A 21144-nucleotide genomic window follows, 5' to 3' on the forward strand; every position below is an offset into this window, starting at 1 on the left:
AAATAATTCGTTTAATCAAAAGTAAGTAAACCGAAAATAATATAAAACCTGTTTTTTTTTTTTTTAAAAAAAAAAACGAGTTGTTCTTAAAGGCGAAATGTAATTTTGTCATGAGCTTGACTTATAAGAATAAAATTTTAATAAAAAAAACTTTAACTTCATGCATTTTAGACTCTCTTTTTTTTTTTAATGCAAAATGGCTAACAGTTTTTTTTTTCTTTTTTCTTTTTTGAATCAAACCGAAGTGTACTACTTTCATTCCTCTTCAGCAATTACATTTTTATCTTTTTGTACATAATATTATAATCCTTCATGACCCTCTTCTATCCAAATTCTCTCCTCATTTACATTGAAGGAAAGTTTAGCAAGAAAATGAGCTAAACTATTACATTCTTTGTATGCATGTATAACTTGCCAATTCGATCTGTTCCTCATAACCCCTTTTATATCTTTAACCATCTGACCATACCACTCCTAGCTCAACTCAACTCTATTAAGTGCCTTCACCACATTCAGTGCATCACCTTCAAATAACACCTTTGAAAAACTTAGTTCTGCAGAAAGCATCATAGCTCGCCACAAAGCCTGTAATTCAAATACTAGAGGGTCATTCACATACCTTTATCACTACACAATGAGGCCAAGACTTCTCCCTGATTATCCCTTATCACAACACCAATTTCCATCCTGCTCTCTTTTTGTTTCAGTGCAGCATCCTAATTCACCTTAACATGGCCTTCTGTAGGAGCTTTCCATTTGCATATTCTCCTTGCTCGAACTCCATCCTCTTGGTCTCTGTTTTGTTTTGTTGAGCTTGCTGAAATTCTGCCAGACTAGCAACTGCTTATTTGAAGATCACATCAGGCCCTTCGAATTTATTTTCAAAAACAAAAGCATTTCGCTTCAACCAAATCCTCCTCAGTACTACTGCCATTAGCTCCAACTCTTCTCGATTTAATTTAGCATGCCCATAACTCCTGCATATCCCTCTCACTAGATAACCATTTTTTAACAAGACTTGAATTATCTACCCATACATCAATAGTTTCACTACAGCTCCACAGAGCATGGGATATTGCTTCCTCCTGCCTTTTACATATTGGACAATGATGGTCTTTCACAACTTTTATGCAGAACATATTCTTTTTTGTGGATACAATTATTTAATGCTTTCCACAAGAACATCTTAACCACACCAGGTATATTAAGACTCCACAGTACCTTCCATATTTCTATAACACATTTAGACACATCTTCTTTATCTATTTTCTTTCTGCTTATCTCCAGGTGATAGGCACTCTTGACATTAAACTGTCCATTTCTTGAGGGGGCCCAAATTTGCTTATTGGGCAGACCAGATAAGCTTATAGGTAGATTGCACACCATTTCCGCCTTTTCTTCATTCAAGGTTCCTTTGACCAGCTCTTCTTTCCATGTTCTAGTATTCTCAACAATAAGTTCATTCACCTTTGCATCATCTGCTAGCATTGTTCTTGGAATTTGAATTATGAAAGTAGAAGGTTTTGGGATCCATTATTCAAAGAGCCCCATAAGCTTCTCCACATCACTAATGGCCTATATCCCAGCTTAGAATCCAAAATCTTGGAGTTTTTGAAATATTTATTCTTAAGGACCATGGCAGTCATAGACTGAGAGTTTGACAACACTCTCAAGCATTGCTAGGCTAATAGAGCCATATTGAAACTTTCAATCTCTCGAAACCCCAACCCCCTCCATTTTTAGAAGCCCCCATTTTGACCCAACTCCTCCATTGAATTTTACTGTCATCCTTCTTGAAGCCCCACCACAATTTGGCCATTAGAGCTGCTATTTCCTTACATAATTTTTTTGAAAACTTAAACACACTCATTTAATAGGTTGGAATGGCTTGTATAAAAGCTTTTAACAACACTTCCTTACCTGAGGGTGACAAAAATTGGTTCTTCCAGTTATTGATCTTCTTCCATACTCTCTCTTTAATAATTCTAAAAGGGTTATATCTAAATTTTCCAACCATAATTGGCAGACCCAGATATTTTTCACAGTTACTTTGCTACATTAGTCCCATCTATTTTATTAGTCCTTCTTTCACAGAGGCTTTGACATTGGGGATGAATAGGACAGTAGTTTTGTGCTTGTTTAAACTCTGGCCTGAGGCTTCTTCATACAATTCAAGTATGCCACTTATCGTTTTCCACTCCACCCAGCTTACCTTCCCAAAAATAGTGCAGTCATCTACAAAGAGTAAATGAGTAACCCTTATACATTCTCTTGCCACTGAGACCCCTTTCAGTTATGCTCTACTCTCAGCCTTATTAAGCATTGAACTTAAACCCATAGCACGCAAGAGGAAAAGATAGGGAGACAAGGGATCTCCCTGTCTTAACCCCCTTGTAGGGAATATAGTGTCACCTGGTTTGCCATTGACCAATGCAGCCTATGAAACTGAGGTAATGCATTTCATTATCAATCCAATCCACCTTTCCCCAAAACCTAGCTTTCTCATCACTGCCTCAAGGTAAGCCCACTTTACTCTATAGTATGCCTTAGATATATCCATATTGAAGGCCATACTATCATCTTTACTCCTTTGCCTTTTTGCAAAGAATGAAGCACTTCATAAGCAGCAATTACATTGTTTGAGATTAATCTCCCTGGAATGAAAGCACTCTAATACTTTGAAATTATCTCATTCATTACTCTCTTCAATCTGTTGGCAAGAGTTTTTGTTATAAGCTTATACATAACATTGCATAAGCTTGTTATGTATAAGCTTATAGGTATAAAGTCATTGATAGTTTTAGAATTCGCCACTTTGGGAATTAATGCTACATATGTATGGTTTAGGGTTTGTTTCATTCTTCCACCATTGAGAATCTGTAGCACTGCATCACATACATCATCACCCACAATATGCCAAAAGGATTGGAAAAAGCAAGCTCCAACCCATTTGGTCCTGGGGACTTCAGTGGTCCCATCATCTTCAAAGCAACCTCTACTTCCTCCCTCATGAAAGTCCTATCCAAAGAATCATTCATTACACCAGTTACACTTCTCTCCATTTCTCCCAAGCACTTGTTGATCACTTCTGTTGTTGGATTGGCACTTCTGTACTCTTCAACAAAATGTTCTCTGAAGGCCTCTGCAACTCCATCCTGCTCTACTCTCACATTTGCCTTACCATCTATAACTGAAAGGATTTTACTCCTATTTTTCCTCTGATTTGCATACTCATGGAAAAATCTTGTATTTATGTCACCTAAGTTGTACAAATTCCTCTTGGCCCTTTATTTCCACATTAAATCCTCCTGTTCCATCAAATCTCTTACCTCTTTCTGCAAACTCTTCAACTCCTCCACATTATGATGTCCCAACTCTTCCAGTACTTCTTTAATTCTTTTTTTTTTTTTTCAGCTGCTTAGTCTCCTTCACTCTCCCTTTATCTTTTCTTTTAAAATAGCTCACCAAAGCCCCACTACAAGATTTCAGTCGAGATTGAACCCTCATCATAGGGTCATTTATTGACTGCCCTTCTACCCATTCTTGCCTAGCCTTAGCTCACAATCTTCTTCCTTGACCCAACTTGCCTCAAATTTGAATGGATACTGCCAGCTTCTCTGTCTACTAACAACCCCTCCCATTGACATCAAAACATGTAAGTGATTTGAACTTCTTACTGGCAACCCCTCCAGCCTAACTCCCATAAACAATTCTCTCCATCTGTTGTTAGCCACACACCTGTCTAACCTCTCTTTTGTAAATGAGAGATCAGAATGCCTATTACTCCAAGTGAAAAAACCACTGCAGCAACCAAGATCAAACAAAAAAATTTCCTCTAGCACCTTTTTGAATTGACTTAGTTGAGTTTCAGCTCTTTTGTCTACCCCCTACTTTCTCATTTTGGGAGAGAATCTCAATAAAGTCCCCTACCACACACCATGGTTCCTGCTCTCTTGGTTTCAGGCTTCATACTAAATCCCATGATAACTTCATTTTCCTTGTCTCAGAATGTCCATAAAACCTAGTAAATAACCATTTTCTACCCTCCCCTTCTCTACTAATCTCACCATTAATATGCCAATTAGAATAACTTTTTATTACCACTTCCTCATTATTTCTCCAAAACAAAGCCAAACCCCCTTCTTATAGAATCTGCTACAAAACAACCTTCCATTCTCAATCTCCTCTTCAAACTCTCTAATCTACCAGCTTTAACCATAGTTTTAATCAAGAAAATCATATTGGCCCTCTTATCTTTTGCCATTAGGCAAAGGTCTTGAACTATCCAAGGGTTGCCAAGCCCTCGAAAATTCCAACTGATAAGATTCATAATACCAGGAGCTCCGCAGCCACCGCCCCTAGCCTTTCCTCCTCAAAAGCCTTCCCTACCTCCACTCTAGCTTTATTTTTTTAACCTTCCACCACTCTCTCCCTTCCATACTACCAAAATCTCATTTACAAATGGGATTAATATTAGTTAGCATATATGCAGGCCTTCCTCGAGCTCTTCTTTTTCAACTACTTTTCTTCCCTTCTCAATGACTTTTTTAATGAATTTGAGATTCCTTCATAACCACCTCTAAGCTATCACATCTCATGGACGGATTAAGTTCATACTCACTAACCACCTCTATTGGTATTAATTGAATTTCCTTTCCGGATCTGAGACTAAAATTAAGTTGATCCATACCAACCTCAGTTATAATTGGTTCATCTAAAAGTTACATCCCCTCCTTTATCTCAGCTACCACTCCTCCCTTCTCCCTTTCCACATTCCTCTCCTCTACCACCTTCTCCCTCTCCCCACCACCAAATGCTCCATCCTTATCCTTTGATCCTGTGAATGAAGCTTGTGAATCCTCATTCCTAGTTTCACTGCTCTTCTGCCCTCCCATTTTCTCAGACCATCTACAATTCATTAGCGCAGCTCTCAACCAAGAACCATACTAGAATTCCCCACCATTTATCCTATGTTTCTCAATCTCCCGTTCCATGCATCCCTCATTGTCATGAACAATTCTGCCACATCAAAAACACAACTTTGGTAGTTTCTCGTATTGAAATGAAATCCACATTCTCTTCCCTTCCACCTCAATGGTTCTTCCCCTAGCCAATGGTTTATTCAAGTCACAGTCTATACTCACCCTTAGATATCGACCCCAAGCCAGCCCATCCTCTTGAACATCAACCCCCTTAACTCTCCCAATAGAACTTCTAATCTGTTTTTTTACATGTATTTTTTATATATAATTTTTAATATTTTTAAATATATATATTTTTTAAAATTATAATATCATTAAAAAATACTTCTTTAATTATTAAATAAAAAAATAAATCAACACGCTATCGGACCCAACTTCGGTGGGTTTAGTATTTCTGTTATTATTTATTAACCACTTTAGGTAAGAATATGAATTTACAGATTTTACCCCTTTTAATTTCTGTCTTCCGCTGTGGTCACCAACGGCCGAACGTATCTCCATCCCTGCAAGGCTGCAACTATCTCCTCCCCTGCAACTACCACGCTGTCGAGCCTTATCTCTTTTCTGCCCCTACCCAAGATCTCAGTTTCCGTCCCAAACCATGAGAGAAGAGAGAGCCGTAGTGGTTTTCCGGAAAATTCCAAGCCTCAACGGATATTCGCTGTGCAGTCTCACCGAGACCACGGACCACGAACCGCTATGGAAGACCGCGCAGCTCAGCTGCTCTGGCAGTGGTGCCATTGGAAGTCCGTTTAATTTCGCCTGCGTTTCTGTGGTGGCGGAAAAGAAAGACCAAAGGGAGTTCGAACCGACTCCGGCTCAGCTCCTAAAGCATCCGCTGGCTATAGCCGCTTACGTTCCCAAGGAAGCCGCGATCTTTACTGCCGGTGCCATCTCCGGCGCCGCCTCCAAGACCTTTACGGCTCCACTCGAACGTATCAAGCTCCTTATGCAGGTAATTTAATCGATTATTGTTATCATGTCGTTTGTGTGCTTTTTTGTTCAATTTGTTGTATACTGTTGTTCAAATGCAGGATAAAAAATTCTGTTTTTAGTTGAGATTGCTAAATATATATTTCATATAGGCTTTAATAATCATAAAATACGTGTCTTTTAGTTCCATTGGAGTTTCTCTGTACTTCAAAACGACCTGTGATTTTGTTGCAGACTCATGGGGTGCGAGTTGGGGGAAAAAGTTCTAAGAAAGCCATTGGTTTCATCGAGGTATGAGATATTTCGTTTCGAATGTCATGGTTGTTGCATGCAGTCTTTTCAAATTTCAGGGATTCCATGCATCTGATTCAAAGTTATGTGGTCTAGATGCATGTTCTCTCCGTTCTCTTCCATTGCAACATCTAATTTCATTGATATGACACGAGAAAATAAAATAAAATATAAAATTCACCCGTCAAGGTGCAGCTTGATAGTCAAAGACTCAAAGTGCAGGCTTGGGATGAGGTGTTGACTCAAAGTACCACTTAAACTAAGAGAGGGGCTTACTGAAGTAGAGTTGTGTGTTAGGTGGCTCAACCAACACAGAAACTGCCAAATTTCACGAATATGAATTGTTCAATTTGTTTTTACAAGTAAAAAAGGTTTTATTGAATCATGTAAGTCACCCAAGTACACAGGCAGTATACAAAAGATAACACCTGATTACAAGTTAGGAATTGTTCAAATATATGGTGACTGCTAAGGTCTCCTGAAGAAATGGCTGCTCTACATATTGCTGGATAGAGAAGGTAACAAGGCAAACACCATATGGGTAGGGTATAAGAGATTGCTGGTTCGGTTAATGTTTTTTTTTTTTTTCAGAAGAAAGGGATAGCTCTGTTGCCGGTCTTGTTTCTCGTTATATGATTCTATTCTAATAATATAACCATGATAGATATCATGATACCTGTTGGATATGCTGGCCATTTGCTAAATACTGCACATGGGATGGATCCTCTCTCTCTCTCATTTTCTCTCATTCTTGTTTTACTCCCTTAAAAAAGAGCAGCATTGTTATCAACCAATTGAAGATCTTGCTTACTAAACTATCCAACTATCTCCTTGCTTAATACTTCGTTTTATTTCTCTGGCACTAGTAATTGGACCTTTTGTGGATTCTATTTATTTCTTAGACAACGTATAACAGCAGATTTTAATGCTGATAGCATCCAGGAAAGAGGAAGTTTATGATAATTGAATATTTGGAAGAACACTTTCTGCCTAATAAAGCGGTTCATATATGTGCTGCTTTTTTTTCGTCGGTGTGATTCACGTACAACTCTTGCTATGATCTCTTGGGAAAATGATTAAATTTTATTATAAACTTGCACAGAATATGTATATTTTGCTGGAGATTCATAGTTTATCATCCTCTGAAACTCTGTATCTGATATTCTTATGTTGTCTTACAAAAGTAAAGGCCATAACATTGATTGGGAAGGAAGAAGGTATCAGAGGGTACTGGAAAGGCAACCTCCCTCAGGTTTTTAGTGTTTCCCATACTTGGTTCAGATTTGGATATTCTCTGATAAATTTTGACGAGGCTTCATTAACTTACAATTGATTAGAACGTCTTTTTAAATTGCTCAGGTGATTCGGGTCATACCTTACAGTGCTGTCCAGCTCTTTGCTTATGAAACTTACAAGGTTGTTCCAAAACTCTCTTTATGCAAGTCTTATCCTTTACTTTCCTTGAATCATGTAAGAGTTTCTTGTCTGATGGAGTCTTCTTGTCTATGGATGCTCAACAAGAATCCATCGCAAATCCTTTACAATCCTATATAATTACGGAAATAAATGTCTACATTTTAACTTGCAGAAACTTTTTAGGGGAAAGGATGGTGAGCTCTCTGTTATTGGAAGACTTGCAGCAGGTGCTTGTGCTGGCATGACGTCAACTTTTGTAAGTAATGCAGTAGTTTATTAGATTCTTAGTTGTTGGGCTTTATTGGGTTTTCCAAAGTGTATTGTTTTTGTGTTCTGTCTATTTGTCACTTATCTTTCATTTTACATGTCTTATGTCTATATGCATTTTAAAGCTTTTTTTATGTCTACGTAGATAACTTACCCTTTAGATGTCCTGAGGTTACGATTAGCGGTTGAACCAGGGTACCGAACTATGTCTGAGGTAACGTTAGTTTCTTTGTTGCCTGTATGACAAGATGAACTTTCCATGCGAATATGAATTTTGGTTTGTTGTCTCCAGGTGGCATTAAACATGCTGAGAGAGGAAGGATTTGCCTCGTTTTATTATGGTCTTGGACCTTCCCTGATTGGAATAGCTCCTTATATTGCAGTGAACTTTTGCGTTTTTGACTTGTGAGCCCATTGTAAATTCCTTTTTCTATATATTTTAGGAAAATACAGTTGAATGTTATATGTTAAACATTTTCATATTCTGTGGATACTAGAGTGAAGAAGGCTTTGCCAGAGAAATATCAAAAGAGAACTGAAACATCTCTCCTAACTGCCGTGGTGTCAGCTTCTCTTGCCACAGTCACATGCTATCCCTTAGACACCGTGAGAAGACAAATGCAAATCAAGGGTACACCTTACAAATCTGTGTTGGATGCCTTTCCAGGTAAGTTATTATCATTACTCACCAACTAAATTTTTTTCTTTTTTTTAATCAGTGTTCGCCAACTAAAATTAGAAGGTGCAATATATAGGAAGCACTGAAGAAATAGGAAAATGATCTCTGGGCATTTTATCTTTAATAGTTCATCTTGCTGATTCTATCCAAAGTTTAGATAGTGAGCAGCTCAAGAACTTGAGATCGCTTTTGGGTTAGGGACCTGACCCTCACTCCTCCTCCTAGGATATAATGTTAGGAGACGTTTGGATTCGAAGATGAGCTGGGATGATTTGAGATGAGCTGAGATGAGCTGAGATGGATTGTGAATAGTAATGAGATGAGTTGTGAATAGTAGTGAGATTTATGAGTTAAAGTTGCTAAATAGTAGTGAGATGAGTTGAGATGAGCTGAGATGAGCTGAGATGAGCGGAGATGAATTGAGATGAGCTGAGATCACTTACGAATCCAAACGAGTCCTAGTCATAAAAAAACTTCTTTTTTTCTTCTTTTTGTACTCTCTCCCTGAAATTTTTCTTTTTCAGTGGCTGATAAGAGATATTAACCTTTTTCAAAGCTTTCTCTTATGAAGGGTACTTTCGTTTTCATTTATCCTAACAGACTTGATATTCACCTCCTTGAAAGGAGTATTGAATATAATGACCTCACTGTGAGAAGATTTAGGTTGTACATCTTTTCTCTTAGAGTTTACAGGTTTGGTTTGGCTGTTAATATTTGCAAAATCTTCTTATTAAAAAAAAGACAGGCAGATTTGCAAAATCTTCAATGGTCTGTCAAAGGTGTGAAGTCCCATGTGGCCATGTGGTCATTTGTTTGTGGGGAAGTTAAAATTTTAAATCTATTGTCAAAATCATTGTATATGACTGACTATATACGAATATTTTTGTGCAGGTATTGTGGCACGTGATGGAATTATTGGCTTATACCGGGGTTTTGTTCCGAATGCTTTAAAAACCTTACCAAGCAGCAGGTTCACATTAATATCAATTTCATTTCATATAGAATGTAACCTTAGATTTGTTCTTGTATTGATCGGTTAGTACAGTAGTATAATTTGTACAGTCACTTCCAAAAATTACAGGCATGCTTGCTGCATAATTAGTTGATTCTTAAATTTGTTGTCTCTTTCTTTTCTTTTTCTCGAGCAAACGAATATAATTTATCATTATCATTTTTCCTACACTTTGTACATGATAAATCATTTTTCCATCTTTTTCCTACTGCAGCATTAGGCTTACCACCTTTGACATTGTTAAACGCCTAATCGCGGCCAGTGAGAAAGAGTTTCAGAGGATCGTGGAGGAAAATCGCACCAAATTTAGCCCGGATGGCAAGTAGAAGGCCGGGTTTTATGTTTATAACCATTAGTTTCCTGCACATTGTTCTTGTGGAGATCGTGTCCCCATAGAAGTAGTCATTATTTTTTGGACTTGTATTTGCCAAAAGTTCCTTTGTTATTGTTATATGTAAGATTTTTTGAGAGATGAGAATCCCAGGATTGTATTTTTATGGTAGTAAGGAATTAGGATGCCGATTCTTTATGTGGAAATCACTTTCCACCAAAATACCAGCTCCTTATATGGATTAACTATGATATGTCGAGACACTTTAGATTGCACTGATACCTTGTCTGGAGGTTCTGTTTTGTTATTCAATGAAATTATGCTCATTTTGAACTTTTCATATCTGGTGTAGTAAAAACATAATTAAAGATGAACTGATGCTGCATAATGTGCATGTAAATCTACATGCACAGTGAATTAAAATGAAGTAATTAAGAAGTTGTCAGCACATGAAGTAATCTTATATGCACTATCCATTAACACTGTCAGATCATTTTACCAAGCTCTAACAAGTCTTGGGTTGACTATGTTCCCATGGAAGATTATATGGTAGACAAAAGCTTTATCAAAAGTGGCTTTTTTTGTTTGGACAACAATATTGGACAAGATCTTGACTACAGATAACCTGAGGAAGCATCGGGTAGTTGTGACTGATTGGTATTGTATGTGTAAAAAGTAGGAGGAATTAGTAGATCATTTGCTTCTACATTGCGAGGTGGCCAGGGTTATGTGAGATATTTTTTCACAAGAGTCGGTTTGTCTTGGGTCATGCCTCTTAGATTGGTGGATTTCTTTGCAAGTTAGAGAGGCATTCACGGTAACTCCCAGGTGGCAGTCATTTGTCATATGGTTCCGATTTGTATGTGTTGGTGTATCTAGAGTGAAAAGAAATGTAAGAAATTTTAAAGATTGTGAGAAAACAACGGAATAACTTAAACTTTTATTCTTTAAATTTTTGCTTTTATGAGCATGAACCATTGTTTGTAATGATCTAAATATACATGACTTGCTTCTTTGGATTGTAAACCTTAATTAGATGTTTCTCATGTATATTATCTGTTTACTTAAGTTTTACCTATTTCTATTAATAAAATTCCTATGATCAGCTATCAAAAAAAAAAAAATTAACACTTTGTAGTAATTTATTATTTTGTTTTCTTTTGTAGTCCGGCGGGCAAGCTTCACAGTTCCTTGTGCCAGTTTTTTACAAAATCAAAACCAAATAGCCCAAAAAGTATGGAACTACACGGCATGCTCATCTGTCGAATGTCACTGACAGCTTTGGAATATTTATTATTATTTATAGGTTGTGTAGAACTATTAGAGATTCTCAACACTGGTCTGATTTGACTGAAGTTTTGTTTTTTCTTTAATTCCTGTGAAACAATTCGGGGATCTGCTGGGTCCTGGTCTATCCAACAGTGTCTTTGCACGGCACGATTTCTTTTTTTTCTTTTTCTTTTTCTTTCTTTTTTTCAACTTCTTAATTTGGTGCTCGATCTTTGTTCTATTTGAGCACCTGATATTGTCAACCTTTTTTTCATCTACTGGTGCAAGAGATTAGCAACTTCTACCTGAAAATATATATATATATTCATATGAAATCGTTTTGTTGACGTCTTCTTTGATGATTTGTTCTATTCACCTTACGGTTTTGGTAAATCGGTAGTTCTGAAGATAACGCAAACAAAGAATCAAATCAGGCCAATCAAATATCAAACATCATGTTTTGAAAATCTGTGTTTGATAAGACAAAAGTACCATTTGAATTGAGAGATGAAATGAGATGAGATGAGATAGGATGAGTTTGAATAATTTATAAATAGTAGTGAGATTTGTAAGTTAAGATTAGTTGAGATGGTTTTTGAACATTTTATGTGTTTGGATTGAAAGTGAGATGAGATGATTTTAAGTTATTGAAGAGAAAATAGATGTCAGTCTTACAAATGATTGTATAGCTTTTGCAATGATTTTGTTTTATTTATAAATATATTTATTTGTTGAAAAAGTTGAAGACATAAGCTGTGTTTTTGTCGTGTTACTAATTAAAAAGAAAAGTTGAACGTTTTTCTCCTTTTCTGCTAGCATTATAAAAAGTTATTATTTGAAACTTTGTCGTTTTACAATGATATCAAAAACCATTTTCAAATCAGCATGCGATGACCGTTTGGATAAGAATTAGTTTTTTCGTACAGAGTGAGATGAGATGAAACCCCTATCTCATCTCATCAATCCAAACCACATCTAATTATTAAAATTAAGTGCTATATTCGTCATCTTTAATTATTATATTTGATTCTTATTATTTAACTTATATTACACTACCGATTTATATACAAAACCTTCGTACATGGTATTAAGAGCGAGACTATCGTTTTTCTTTTTCATGGCAGATCCCATTTCTTGGCCTTTAAATTTTATGTATTTAATGTTCACTCCTATCTTTGTTCGTTCAAGCCAATCATCAAACACCTTCTTCTCTTCCCTTTCCCCTCTTAATAATTTCATCATCATCAAACTCGTGAGAACTGCCTTTTGTGGAAAGCTCAAATTCTCCTTAATCTCAAGGGTCATGGCAATATCAATGGTCCTTATCCTTGCAAGATTAGCTGATTTTAGTTGCCTTGAACTACTTACCTTTCGGAACCCAACTTGGCCATGGCCCATGTCACATTGTCACCTGCAAGTGCTTAACCTCTTGCAATCAGAGTCATGAATGAATTTGCATTTTCAGCTTACACTCTAAATTGGAAAATTAGTTGATTGGTAGAAAAATTAAAGTTTCTAGAACGGAAAATGGTTTGCGCTCAAGCCATTTTTGGGAATCTAAGTGCATTCTCAATGGATTAATTAAAGTTAAAGTACATTTTTTATAAATATAAGATGAATTTAACTTTTGACTATTCTATTCATTTCACATAAATCTCTACGTCGGAATAGTTATTTTTTCACTATATAACAATAAAATAATATAAAATAAATTTGGCTTTAGATATTCACATCAAATATTCACATTGGATTATCTATTTATTCATTATATAACAATGAGTAATTAATAATTAAAAAAGTATTTAATTTTTTTAATTATTAATTTATTTTATTTTATCATATTTTACTAATTTCTATCATTCCCATATAACTATATTTTTTTTTATCAAACTTGGACAGAGTATCCATGAACCCGTGCACTTGAAGAGAGCATCAATTCAACAGACATTTCTAAAAATTGGACATGTTGATTTGCTGGAAAGAAAAATAATTCATAAAATAAGAATTTGGCCTATGAACAGGAGCATTCAAATTTGGAAATTGTTTTGAATGTAACTATAGCTATAATCCAGTGTGATCCTTTTTTGTTTTTTAATGGTTAAATACTCAATAGATTTAGTTTTTAATTAATTCATTGAGGATGCTCTAGAAATGCTTGGGAATGAGATGAGATGAAAATCTGTAAATAGTAGTAAAATTATTTATGAATAGTAATAAAATTGTCTGAATCTTGATGTTTATGAATTTTTGAAAAATGAGAGAAAAAAATGAATAAAATATTATAAAGTTAAAAAATTATAATAATATTATTTTTATTTTTAAATTTGAAAAAGTTAAATTATTTTTTATATTTTGTTTAAAAGTTTAGAAAGATTGTAATGATTAGGTAATGATTATATATAAAAAAAAAATGAAAGTTGAAAATTAAAAATTAAAAAATACTTATATTTAAATTATATTTAAAAAACAATAAGATGAAGATAAAAAGAAATAGTCGCATCTTCCAAACAAAAATCTTGCAATCAGACCTATACGGCCACGATAAAATGAAATCGCCCATCGTCCCATTTTCCTTTTGCTTACACACATATTATTTAATAATTATTTAACTATTTTTAAAAAATTAATATAATATATTTACATTGTTCGTGTAAAGCGAGTGAGTGAAAATCTAATATTTCTTAATTAGAATTAAAAATTTTAAAAATTAAACAGTAAAAACTAAAAACTAAAGTTTAAAGTATGTTTAGGAAGAACAAATTAATAAGTTTTTCTACCCAAAAACTATCCTTGCTAAAAAAATAAAAATAAAGTGAATTATATTTTTTGAGATACAACTCTTTTCGCAATCATATATTTAATTGAGAATTTTTTTATAAAATAATGTTACTTTTATAAATTATTTTATAAAAGCGTCTCATTTAAAATAAAAATATAAAAAAAATTATTTTTTAATAAATGAGAATATTTTTACAAAAGATTTTTAATTGAAAATATTTCTACGAAACAACATCATTATTATGAATTATTTTATAAAAATATCTCTTATTTAAAAAATATATATATAAAAGTATAAAAAAAAAAATTATTTCTAACAATTTTTGTGATATCAAATATCTCAGCGTTTTTATTTTTTAGTTAGGCTAAAATTAGGAATTACGATAGTATCTCATCAATCATCATTATGTCAGCACATTTAAGGTATACCAAGGTATACCAATCGAAGCCTGTCTTTCTAAAAAAGAAGTTTTGGACCTTTTGAATATATATATATATATATATATATGTATGTATGTATGTATATATATATATGTGGTGTCTAATTTATCTTCGATTTGTATCGTTTTCAACAATTTACATCTATGTATAAATAAGTCAACTTTAAGCTTAAATAAGTAGTTGGTGGTTAAGTTCGAGTTTTTGTTCATGAACATCTAATTTCTTATTTGAATGAGAGTCTATTCAAATTTTATATATTCGATCTTATAACTTTATTTATAAATAATTTTGATAAACAAACTTTAAGGTTTTATAAATATATATTTATATTTATATTTAAAAGAACTCAAGAAATACACATAATATTAAAAATATAATTTCCTCTTGATCTTTTCAAATATTTAAGATATTCTAACCATAATGTTAAAATAATACTATAAAAGTAATAAATACAAAATTATTTAAGTAATACAAATCGAGCTAAGTTTTACATGTCTTTTATTATTTAATACCGTATTGTAATTTTATATTCATAACCAGCTTATTGAATTAACGAATCGAGCCAAATTCAAGTTTAACTAAACCAATTTCAAATTTCATTTATTTATAGCCTTAGTCATATGCGGAGAATAGCATAATCATATGAGAAATGATATTTGTACTTTTAGGATGTGCAAGTCTTATGCATACACTTTGAAAAAAGTGGATAGATCCGAAATCTACATGAAAAAATTATTAGAGTGCAAGCGACTTTTTTTTTTACAAACTCCTTGAAGTTTTATTGCTAATCAAACAGAAATATACATCAAAATCAAGTTTACATAGCTTATCAACCAAAATCAGATTGAAAATAGCATCGAGTCGATCTTCAATCCAACAAGTTGAGCCCTTTGAAATCGGGGCAATCTTTGCTAAGGTGTGTGTTACTTGATTCCCTTCTCTTATGTAAATGCAATGTTCCAACCCTTTGCTTGCTTTAGAACTTGCTTGATGTCCTCAATGACTTGTCCATTCCATTCTTAGGTTTCTTCATACTTTCGTATTGCATTGATGATCACTTCATCATCACCCGCCAGAGTAACTCTTTGAAAGCCTAACTCTTGATAAAGCTCCACTGCCCTCCTCATTGCTAAAAGCCTATTCCTTTTGTTCCATATGCTATACATGATTGATGCTATTTTTTGCACTTGATACTTCTTAAACACAGTCATCTTTTCCCACTATGAGGGGATAAAACTATTGGCCTTAGGCCCCGTAGGGGACAAGGGAGGCATGCAGAGAGTAAGGGCTATGGGACAACATGGACGTAGGGCTGTCAGGAAGTAATGGGTTGTCAGGGAGGGTAGAGGGTATGGTGGGTGCAGGGGCATGTCAAGGGGGCGCGGTCAGAGGCGTGGCCTTACCTGTAGAGGGGGGGCACGTGGGAAAAGGCATTCAGTATTGTGAGGGAATGCCCATCTTGGAAGGGCCCAAGCCTAGGAAAGTCCAACCACGAAACCCGGGCCAGAAGAAGGGAGCTAAAGACTTTGGGCCATAGAATCAAAGACCGAGCTCGCAATACCTTGCAGAAGGGCCATAGAGACGAAATTATACGTCCAAGGGAGGAAGTCGGGAGCCCGGGGTGAGAGAATCGGGAAGTGAGCACAAACCTAAACAGGATTGGCCTATCGACTCAAGGCTCGGGAGGATCAGGAGGAATGCTTCAGGGGTCGACTAATTAACAAGCCTAATCACCAGGCTGGACGAGCACTACATCGGCATGCATCCAGTCCCAGAGTCACAGACCCAAGGCATAGCCAACCCGAGTCAGTGTCAAAGAATCCGGCGTGCGATGGCAATCCCATGAGCCAAGGACGGCTCACCCGTGATCTGACACCTACTGGCATGGCAGGGAAGTGGCGGCCAGACAGACGTAGGGTGACTGGCACGGCGCGATCTCCCGCTAGGCCGTGGACTCCACTAAAGCAACAGATAATGAGCGATGGCAGGTCTGATGTCTGATGCCACGATCTCCCTCAACAGAAGAGCCCGAATTAGGTATAAATAAGAGATAACCCTCATACGGGAGACTCTTGACTCAATTTGCATAACAATTCAACCTTGTTCTATATTTCATTCTTCTTACCAGAGAACTATTCACTGACTTAGGCATTGGAGTGACCTTGGAGACCACAAGAGCCTGTATTTCTTCTTAGTTGTAGGCACCAAGGAGCTTGGGCTTTACGGAACTGTTCGGGCTGTGAAACATGACATCAACAAGTATAAATAAAGGCTCTCTCTCATTCGTCTAGGGGTTTGATCTTATTCTCCTAGCTTCTTCTTCCTCGTCGACAGTTCTTTCAAACAAGGGAGCTCTAGCGAATGCCTCTTCTTCAATAAATTTATATGCAGCATCATTATTGTACAGTGAGATATGAGAGACCATGAGAGACTGTAAACAAGAATATTATAGTAGATTTCTCCTCCCTAAACGTCTATGGACGTAAGAATTAACCCGAACCACGTAAATTCATGTGTCCATTTCTTTTATTTCTATGTTTTCCATTCACAACCATAGACGTACGCACCGCCACCATATAGCCGTATCGGAACACTACCGGGGGCTCCAAACAACATCAAATGAGGCCCAAGTAGCTCTAGTGGGCCGATAATTACTCTTTCTCTCATTCCGGCCTGTTGAGTGATTTTTACCGTATCAACACCCACATTCTTATAAAATCATCTTCATTACTCAACTACTTTGCACTCTTATTTTATTGAGCAATACTATGTATAGTTCCTATTTTGGAGATTACAATGTAAGCCTAGACAATTTTATCTTTAAAAGTTTTTAAAATTATAAAACTATATCTCTTAAAATGATATTTTTTTTTCATTTAATAAAGAGTCTGTATATACCATCTTTAAATAGAGACTGCAAATAAAATTTCTCTATTTTTATTATATTGACACGAGACTAATTATTAGAATTAAGTGATATAGTAGTTTTAAAAATTAAATATGCCTTAGAAATGATTGGATGAGATTAGTAACTTAATAAACATCCAAAAGTTATCCGTACGCAACAACATTGTCCTTCTCATATTCCATCATTACACTATGATTTAAAATTAGTTTAAGCTGATATCCAACGCTACTGATTGACAAATTTTCTTTAATTATTATTAGAAAATCTACTCAAGTGGACAACCACCTTTGATGTTTAGAAAACCTCGTGCATGCTCCCCACGTGTCAGCGGATCCTGCCGCCACGTTCTCCTACTATTGTTTCTTCCCCACTCATCTCACCACCTGTGGCACTCACACCTCATGAAACATTAACTAAAAAACGGCACCTCAGCTCAAAACCGTCACAACTCGGGACTTGAGATGGATAATGTCAGGAATTTAGTAGTTTGATAGTGGCTATTTGGTCATTTAAGCAAGCCATTGGCATTTGGCAACCTCGCATTAATAAACAGTTGAGATGTATATATGTGAAGAGATGTACTATTACGTGTGCTCCAAGCGAAAGCCAAGTCAGCCCCACCCTCTACCTCTCGCTCTCTCTCTCTCTCGTCCCTGAAACTTCTCCAAAGTGCATGAATTTCTGGCACAGATGCGAGGTAGTTAAGCCCGAAATACTGTCGTCAGGACGAAACGAAAAAAGGGAGGCTCTTTGGCGTTGGTTTATGATTGTGAATAGTTTGGTAGATAGATAGAGTTGGGTTTGTTTTGGCTTGGTTGGAATTGGTGCTTTTCAGCCTTTGAGGTGGGAGTGAATGGGTGGTGGAGTGGGTTAGGGTTATTGCGTGAGCTGTTAGTGGATGAGTTAATCAGAGAAAAATGCGTAAGTCTTTCAAGGATTCCCTCAAGGCCCTCGAAGCTGATATTCAGTTTGCCAATACCCTGTAAATTTCTCCTCCCCTGAATTTTACTTTTTTTTTTTTTTTTTTGTTGTTGGTGGTTTTGGTTTATGAAATGAATTTCCTCTGTTTTTTGCGTCTCTCTCTTTTCAGGGTTTTAGCTTCTTAGTTGAAATAGAGTAATTTTTTTAAGTGTTGGATATAATAAGAATCCATATACGAATGGATTTTGGGTTGTATGTGCAATGGGTTCTGGGCTCCAAGTGATTATGTTGGTTTCATAACTGATTATGTTGGGTCACAGTTATGGACTTCGGGGGCTTAAGCTTGGAATTGAGTCTTTCTTTTAATTGAATTTCGAAGATGACTCTTGCCACTGGTTTTACATTGATCTTCTATTGTAGTTTTGTGGTGTTTTAACTGTGAAAAACTGTGACATATGTTTGATCGGGAATTGGGATGATGGGTCCTTGACGGCAACGCATAAACCTGAGGAGTCACCCTAAGAGAGGATTTTTTTCTTTCTCTTTTCTTTCGGAAGTTTTCGGAGTGAACAGTACAAGCTTGTTAATTCCATTTGCTTACGGTTCCTAATATTTTTGAGCTCTTGCATTGTGATTGTTGCATGTTATAAATATTCTTCTTCTGATATAGTCCTTAATCCATCGATCTTCCTTTCCCGAGCAGATGGTAATTATAATTTATCCATTTAGACATGCATTCTGAATATTCTGAATATTTTGATCCAGAGCTTCTGAATATCCGAGGGAATACGATGGTGGCTGTCTTCAGATGAGATTATCCTACTGTCCAGCTGCTCATTTTTTACTCTTTCTTGTTCAGTGGACTGATTGTCACCTTGCGGGTGCCTTGGGTTTGCTTAGAATTCTCATATACAAAGTAAATTGCATTTTAAATCTATTCAGTTCTTTTAATTGGTATTTTTATTTTCTGCCTATTTCTTTTATTTCTATCTAAAACCTAATTAATAAGTAGCTTTATCTTGTGAAGGGTGTGATAGTGTATTTGGTTTGTCACAGGCATATGAAGATGGGAAGACAACCATGTATATTCATGAAAGGAAAGCCAGTCTAAAAGATTTCTATGGTAAATAGGATCAAAATTAATTGATTTTTTTTTTCTGTCAAGTTCTTTCACGTACATTTTGTTTGTTTAATTCAGTGCATAAGATCACCGTATATTTTCTCCGACTAGAAGTTTGTACTGTCTAGGAATCCTTTTTTTAGCACCACTTTGGCTCTTATAACAGGGGTAATATTTCCCTCTCTATTGCAACTTCAAAGGGGAATCACTGATGTGGAAGAGAGGAAACAGAGAGAAATCTGTGCCACCAAATACAAGAGAAAAGATGAAACGGACAAAGGCAAGCTCTCTGAAATTGATTTAGAGAGAGAAGAAGAATGCGGTATTTGCATGGAGATGAACAGCAAGGTCGTACTGCCGATTTGCAACCATTCAATGTGTATGAAGTGCTACCGAGTTTGGTATGCTATTTGTCACAATTTACTGGCGTTTATTATAATTTATGTTTTCAATCGTCTGCACCATGTTATTACCCTATGACAACAATGGAAGATCTTCTACTTATTTATGAGATGGGAACAAAAAAACCAGACATTTCATTCAGTTTTCTTAACAAGAGAACGGCAAACAAACTTAAAACAAATTATTTGAGAAGTACTGGATGCAATTTTGTACCCAAGGCCTGTAGCCTTTCTTTTTGTTATTGCTTACCAACGTTTGAGACATGTTGTCAAGAAAGTGAGCATATCATCATGTACTCACTGACAAGTACATTCACAGAAAGGAATTCAAGACTGTAAGCATATAGAAGCAAAATTCTACTAATTCTAACTCCCCAAAGCCCAACCCGTTTCTTTAGTACTGCTCTTACAGTAATCTACTGACTGCATTAACTCCTTGATGTGCGAGTCATTAACAAAGTGTACAACCAAATTCACCATCTCACTCTTTTTCAATTGCAACTTGCCTCCGTAGATTTACCATGTTGTTTTGCATCATCGTTCAAGGGCTTTATGTTGCAGAATCTACTTTATCATGTACAGTTTGCTGGGCTCTATTAGTTGCTGTATATCAAACTTTTTATCAGATGCACCATATTTTGTCCAGTTTGATGATGGAACCTGTTCCATTTTGTGTTTATGGGGGGGAGGATTGTTGTACTTGTCCCTTCGAAGAGACCTCCCAGAAATCATGGTTCGCATTTTTAGGATCTGTTAAATGCTTCTTCCCCTGAGAAACATTATGCTATCAGCTCGAGGAACAGGTAAGTCTGATCATTAGCAACTAGGATAGGCATTTCAGATGACGAATATTAACATAAGCTATGATGAATTTATCAAAAGACTTGATTTTTGCATTATGTCAGATCTATACAATAGCAAATCCAAACCTAATTTCTTAAACTGATCATGTTGTTTTGTTGTTTCATGGCTGCGATAGGCGAGCACGATCTGAGTCATGCCCGTTTTGCCGGGATAGTCTCAACAGACTTGACACAGATGACCTTTGGATCTACATCAGTAACAATGAAATTGTTGATTTGTTCACTATCTCCAGGGAGAACTTGAAGAGACTTTTTCTTTACATCGAGAAGTTTCCTCTTGTTGTTCCAGATGCCTTCTGATCCTCATCACAGGTTGACTGATTATATGGGCAAGGGCTGGGAAACTTCTTGTATATAGAAACACCTTTGTCTATTGTACATAATTCTTGTCTCCCGCAAGACACAATTGAAGCTGTAAATTGTTTTCAGTACACCTCTAAAGCAAGTACATAATAAATCATTTGATTTTATTCATTTTATTATGTTATCCATTTGCATATGATGTCAGGTATGCAATGGAATTTAACTCCCA

The 21144-nt window shown here is 35.8% G+C and overlaps 2 protein-coding genes across 3 annotated transcripts; both read left to right on the top strand.

The window, feature by feature from the left end:
• Positions 1-5422: 5422 nt before the first annotated feature.
• On the top strand, positions 5423-10251 carry LOC108995199 (probable envelope ADP,ATP carrier protein, chloroplastic). Its single transcript, XM_018970719.2, has 10 exons — positions 5423-5937; positions 6150-6206; positions 7396-7458; positions 7566-7622; positions 7795-7878; positions 8035-8103; positions 8182-8294; positions 8387-8556; positions 9460-9538; positions 9795-10251. The coding sequence occupies exons 1-10, from the start codon at positions 5584-5586 to the stop codon at positions 9904-9906; spliced, it is 1158 nt and encodes a 385-aa protein (XP_018826264.1). The 5' UTR covers positions 5423-5583; the 3' UTR covers positions 9907-10251.
• A 7450-nt stretch (positions 10252-17701) lies between these two features.
• Positions 17702-21094, top strand: LOC108995101 (E3 ubiquitin-protein ligase AIRP2-like). Of its 2 annotated transcripts, XM_018970602.2 has the most exons (6): positions 17859-18289; positions 18994-19144; positions 19285-19351; positions 19515-19749; positions 20396-20552; positions 20729-21094. In XM_018970602.2, exons 1-5 carry the CDS (start codon positions 18225-18227, stop codon positions 20520-20522), a joined length of 645 nt encoding a protein of 214 aa, XP_018826147.2. In that variant the 5' UTR covers positions 17859-18224; the 3' UTR covers positions 20523-20552; positions 20729-21094. The 2 variants fall into 2 exon arrangements, with proteins under 2 accessions (XP_018826146.2, XP_018826147.2); XM_018970601.2 differs by lacking the exon at positions 20396-20552 and having other exon boundaries at positions 17702-18289.
• Positions 21095-21144: the final 50 nt, after the last annotated feature.

Source organism: Juglans regia, chromosome 4 (genome assembly GCF_001411555.2).
Source record: "Juglans regia cultivar Chandler chromosome 4, Walnut 2.0, whole genome shotgun sequence".
Lineage (NCBI taxonomy): Eukaryota > Viridiplantae > Streptophyta > Magnoliopsida > Fagales > Juglandaceae > Juglans > Juglans regia.